Source organism: Nycticebus coucang, chromosome 10 (assembly GCF_027406575.1).
Source record: "Nycticebus coucang isolate mNycCou1 chromosome 10, mNycCou1.pri, whole genome shotgun sequence".
Taxonomy (NCBI): Eukaryota; Metazoa; Chordata; class Mammalia; order Primates; family Lorisidae; genus Nycticebus; species Nycticebus coucang.
In genome coordinates, this window is record NC_069789.1 from 123,303,836 (window position 1) to 123,309,355 (window position 5,520).

General features: G+C 50.7%; 1 protein-coding gene across 2 annotated transcripts; it reads left to right on the forward strand.

The window, feature by feature from the left end:
• Window positions 1–263: 263 nt before the first annotated feature.
• SERTAD3 (SERTA domain containing 3) lies at window positions 264–4,332 on the forward strand. Of its 2 annotated transcripts, none has more exons than XM_053607785.1 (2): window positions 264–399; window positions 3,098–4,332. In XM_053607785.1, exon 2 carries the CDS (start codon window positions 3,104–3,106, stop codon window positions 3,698–3,700), a length of 597 nt encoding a protein of 198 aa, XP_053463760.1. In that variant the 5' UTR covers window positions 264–399; window positions 3,098–3,103; the 3' UTR covers window positions 3,701–4,332. The 2 variants fall into 2 exon arrangements, with proteins under 2 accessions (XP_053463760.1, XP_053463759.1); XM_053607784.1 differs by lacking the exon at window positions 264–399 and adding an exon at window positions 435–679.
• The last annotated feature ends 1,188 nt before the right edge of the window (window positions 4,333–5,520 follow it).

Consider the following 5,520-nt stretch of genomic DNA (forward strand, 5'->3'; position numbering starts at 1 on the left):
AGGGTCTGCTAGGTAACGGGTTGCGGAAGCCCTGGGACAAGAGTACGGGAGGGGTGGGGCTGCGATCACCCAAGCGACACAGGCCGCGCCAAACTATTGGCTGGTCTTTCGCTACGTCCTCCTGCTCCGCCCCGCAGCGCCAGCCCTAGGATCCCCCCGGGCGCGGCCTGCAGCAGTTGCTCGGCCCCGCCCACCGCGAAAGCGGGGAGGGGAGGGGAGGGGCTAGGCAGCCCATTTTGCTCTGCGGTGGGGAAGGGGCGGGTGTGTCCAAGAAAGGTATAAAAGGACCTGGCAGAGACCAATGCTGACGATCTCCGAAAGAAGTCTGTAGCTGAGTTGAAGGAAGCGGTTTTAATAGACCCGCCACCTTCCTCCCTTAAGACGCGGCCCCGCCCCTTGGTAAGTAGGAATCCTTTAAAAGGCCTGAGGCGCTTAGGGAGGGGAGGGCGGATTGGGCGTAGCCAGGCTACGGTGGTGGCTCTGCCTGGCCAATCGGCGCCCCGCAGCAGGCAGGACTCCAGCCAATTGTGGCTTGCAGTTCTGCTCCGGGGCAAAGCTGGGTGGGCCCGAGGCCAGAAGTAGAGGCCCCAAGGAGTTGAGGGAGGCCCCAAGTCAGCTTTGGTGGGTCGCAACGGTGCTGACGTTCCGGGGAAGTGGTCGTTGAGAACCTGCAGCTGAGGTGAGGAGAGGCCGCCTGGCTTGGGATCTACCTTGGATGGGGAAAGGGGAGGGGAGGGACAGGCGTGCCCCCGAGATTTGCGGGGGCGGGGTCTGGGCAGGGACTGCTACGCTGGTCGCAGATTAAGGGTAATGAGTTTGGAGGGATTGGGGACCCAAGACTGAGTTGGAGGTCCAGGATTGGAAGCGAGGTTGTTGGGGCAGCATTTTTAAGTGGACGGAATTTGAAGCTTGGACATGGGGAGTTTGGGGAAGCGAGAGAGCCAAGGGAAGGAACTTTTGGCGTGAAGAATCTGAAATTACACCCTATTTGGGTATTTCACATGGGTTGAATTCTGGGCCCCATAGTGTTCTCGAAAAGGTGTGAGAGGTTTTGGGCTGGGATCCCGAGCATTTGCAGAAGCGAGAGATATAGGGTCAAGGAATCTTGGACTCCGAGACACATTGGCAGGAAAAGGTTACTGGGAAGAGTTCAGTGTTTGCATCTTAGAGTTGGACGGGAAGTTTGGAGGTGAAGTCCAGAGGCATTTGAAAGTCGAGAGAATAGGAGAAAGTTTGGGGAGAAGTATTAAAATTGGGATACCTAATCTCCCGAACGGAGTGGAATGGACAGCGTTTGTCGTCTTTGAGCAGTGGATTGGGGTCTGGGTTTCTAGACACAAGGGCACTTTCGGGGAGAAATCCCAAATCTTAAGGAGTCGGAGGGACCGGGAGAAAGCAGTTTTAGAGCTGTGGCCTAGGGTGGGGGAGGGGTGTTCCGGGCGTGGAGCTTAGACTCGCTGCGCGGGAGGCACTGGAGGGCGGCGCTCGGCAGCTGGATGTCCGGGTTCCCTTCCCCCACCTGCCCGTGTCCCTGTGCGCATGCCCTCAGGGAGGGGTGGGGGTAATTGGTTGGTCCTGTTGGCAAGCAGAGCCCTCTGGGGATTGTAGTGCGTACTCCGCGGCGGTTCGTGTGCTTGGCCGCTCTTGCCCCACGTTTCCCAGAAGCCCTTGGGGCAAATTGGGGCGTTCCTAATGCTGAATAGAGACCCGAGGAAGGGGCGGAGCTTGGCAAGAGTCGCGTTCTAGCGAGTTTTCTTATGAGACTCGCTTTTGGGGAAGCTAAATGTGTGAACAGAGGGAATGAGGAAGGCCCCTTGCTCACCAAAGAAGAATCGCGACAAAGAGGTGCCGTAAGAGTATTTCAGGTGGCTCGAGGATGATAAACATCCAATAAATAAAACTGTTAAGTAAATAAGTGTTCATTAAGCACTTCCTGTGTGGCCCTGTGTATATTACTCGTCGGATCTCCTTGACGGATGTAGTGAGAAATTATTTTTACAGTCCCCATTTTACAGATGAGGCAGATGAGGCTTGTCGGGTCACGTCACTTCCCAAGATCACACAGCTAAGCAGCGTACAGGGCAGAATTCAAACCCGGGATTCCTGGCTTCCAGCCCCGGTCTCAGCACTCCATGCCTGTTTTATGTGTGTGACATGTTTGAAGAAATGAGTACTATGGAAACAAAAATTTTAAAACGCAGAGGGACTTGAGTTAGCTTCTTTACTTTGCAGATGAGGAAATTCTTCTTGGAATTCAAACCCAGCTATGTTTAAGTGCATATCTTGCTTTATTAATCACGTACATTTACTCATCTCCTAGGCCTTGTGGAATTCAGACAATCTTTTTTTTTTTTTGAGACAGAGCCTCAAGCTGTTGCCCTGGGTAGAGTGCCGTGGCATCACAGCTCACAGTAACCTCCACCTCCTGGGCTTAAGCGATTCTCCTGCCTCCACCTCCCAAGTAGCTGGGACTACAGGCGCCCACCACAACGCCTGACTATTTTTTGGTTGCAGCCATTGTTTTTATTTGGCGGTCCCGGGCTGGATTCGAACCCGCTAGCTCAGGTGTATGTGGCTGGCGCTTTAGCCACTTGAGCCACAGGCGCTGAGCTCAGACAATCTTTTATATATATTTTTATTTGTTTGTTTGTTTGTTTTTTGTTCCACCCTCAGCATATGGGGCCCAGCGCCCTACCCACTGAGCCGCAGGCGCCGCCCTTATTTTATTTATTTTTTTTGAGACAGAGTTTCACTATGTCACCCTTGGTAGAGTGCTGTGACGTCACAGCTCACAGCAACCTCAAACTCTTGGGCTTAAGCGATTCTCTTGCCTCAGCCCCCCAAGTAGTGGGCCTGCCACAACGCCCAGCTATTTTTCTGTTGCAGTTGTCATTGTTGCTTAGCTGCCACTGGGGTTCAAACCCGCCAGCCTGGATGTACATGGCCAGCGCCATAACCACTGTGCTATGGCTGCCAAGCCATACAATCTTATTTTTACAAATGAGTAAACTGAGGTTCTGATAACTAAAAATCATCCTGAGAAATGGAGCTTTGAACTAGTCCTACCATGTCAGACTTGCCCCTTTTCTCTCCACAGGGCATCATGGTAGGAGGCTTGAAGAGGAAATACTCGGATTTGGAAGGGGAGGAGGAGGATGAGAAGTGGGACTGGAGTCCAGCTGGCCTTCGCAGCTACCAGCAAGCCCTTCTTCGCATCTCCCTAGACAAAGTCCAGCACAACCTGGGTCCCCGAGCACCCAGCCTGCGAAGGCATGTCCTCATTCACAACACCCTCCAACAACTCCAGGCTGCACTTCGCCTGGCTCCTGCCCCAGTCTTGCCCCCTGAGCCACTCTTCCTGGGTGAGGAAGATTTCTCCCTGTCAGCCACCATTGGCTCTATCCTCAGGGAGCTAGAGACCTCCATCGATGAGACCGAGCCTCCTCAGAACCCAGTGGTTCCTGCAGGCCTCCAGAATGAATTGCCACCCCAGCCTGATCCAGTCTTCTTAGAAGCTCTGAGCTCCCAGTACTTGGGGGACTCTGGCCTTGATGACTTCTTTTTGGACATTGATACATCTGCAGTGGAAAAGGAGCCTGCATTGGCCCCGCCGGAGCCTCCTCACAACCTCTTCTGTGCTCCAGGGTCCTGGGAGTGGAATGAACTAGATCACATCATGGAAATCATTCTTGGGTCCTAAAATTTTGATGGATGGGGAGGAATCCTTCTACTCATCAGCCTTGGTGGGCTGGATCCCTGTATGCAACTTTAATTTGGGTGGAGGCTCTATGCAGTGTCTATGGCCTCCTCTCCTCCCATTCAGGGTTCCACAAACTGTCTTGCATGTGTGTGTCTGGTGACCCCAGCCTTCTGTGAAGGTGGGTCTTCCTGAATTAATTTATCTGTTCCAAATGCCTTAACAAGACTCTATTTCTGGGAGTCTGATTTTCCAATTACATGTTTCTTTTGCCTTTCCCTTCAGTTTCTGCTCCCCTTGTGACCACTGGGGCCTCAGGGAAGATAAAGAAAGCTAGGCCTGTCAAAGGATGACAGGGATGTGCTGCCAGGTTGCTATGGAAACCCAGGCTCTGCCTCTTGCACCTTGAGGGAGTGGGAGGAGCTGGTCTCCTCCTCCCAAGCTGAACCCCACTTCCTTGGCAGGACCCCAGTCCCAGCAGCCTCCTGATTCATAACCAGGCCGGACCACGTGCAATAGGGTAGAAACCAAACTGCTCCATGATGCATTATTTAAAAGAAAGGCAGGGTTTGTGGTGGCTTTTTTGTTGTTGTTGTTTATAATTTTTTTTTTTAATAAAAGCATTTTGGAAGGAGTGATGTTGTCTTAAGTTTCTAAGATTCACTGGGTAAATGGGAGGCAATGGGAGATGCCTATTAAGCTTCCTAGACTCCTATACTCATTCATTGCCAAAGTTGAGGGAGGTATATTATTGTACATAATATTTATTGATTGCTTGTTAAGAGCACTGTCCTAACCATTTTATTTGAACTAAGTCCTTTAATCTTCATGATTATATAGAAGTAGGAACGATTACCACATTTTACATAGGAGGAACCTGAAGGTCAGGCCAAATCATTTACTCAGGGCTACACAGCTAGAAAGACCAAGGACCAGGGAGCTAGGACTCTGGCCTTAAAAGCCTTCTTCAGTCAACCCTTTCTTTGTATTGAATAAAGCCCAGCAGGGAAAGAAGATGCCCAAAGACTCCCAGTGCTAAAATATTTTTTTTAGGAGACTGTTGGCTAGGAACCAAATCCCAGACTAAAATTAGGTACTATTGCTTTATTTAGGAGGTGCAAGCCCCAAATGGTGAGGGGAGAAGAGAAGGGAGGCCAGGGAAGATGGAATGGTGCGCCCTGCTGCACTGGCTATGCCTTCACAAAGACTGCTGAAGAGATGCAGCAGGTGGACTTACACAGCATTAGGGACTTTACTGGAAGGGTTTTAAGGAGGAACCACACCTGGGTATAGTCCATCACGGAGAAAGGTTGGGGATTTTGCCTGTGATTTCTGGATCAAAGCCAGATTTCTCAACTGTAAGAGGGTCATTGCGTCTAAGGAAGTGAAGGGGTAACCTGAGTAGTCAGAGGGAACTCCAGAAAGGACACCAGATCTGTATCCCAACATGGATGGCAAATGAATCATCTTTTTCCTGAAGACTTCATGTCACGTTCAAAATAAAATCCCAACTCTACTGAGGCCTGCTAGGACTAAATAACTCTCATTCCTCTGACAACTTTCCTTTTGTCTACCACTCTCCTGCTTCACTACAATCACCTTGGTCTCCCTTGACCCCAGGTGCCTTCCTGCTAAAGGGCTTTTCTTTGCACTTTCTTTGATAGACACTTCCTTCATAGCTTCACCAGTCCAAATGTCCCCTTCTCAAAGAGGTCTTTCTTGCCATTCCTAGCTCAAAATGTTCAGGTGGGTCACCACCCTATCACATCCTATTTGACTTTCTAAATAGCACCTACCCAGTCTCTATATTTATTACCCATTTA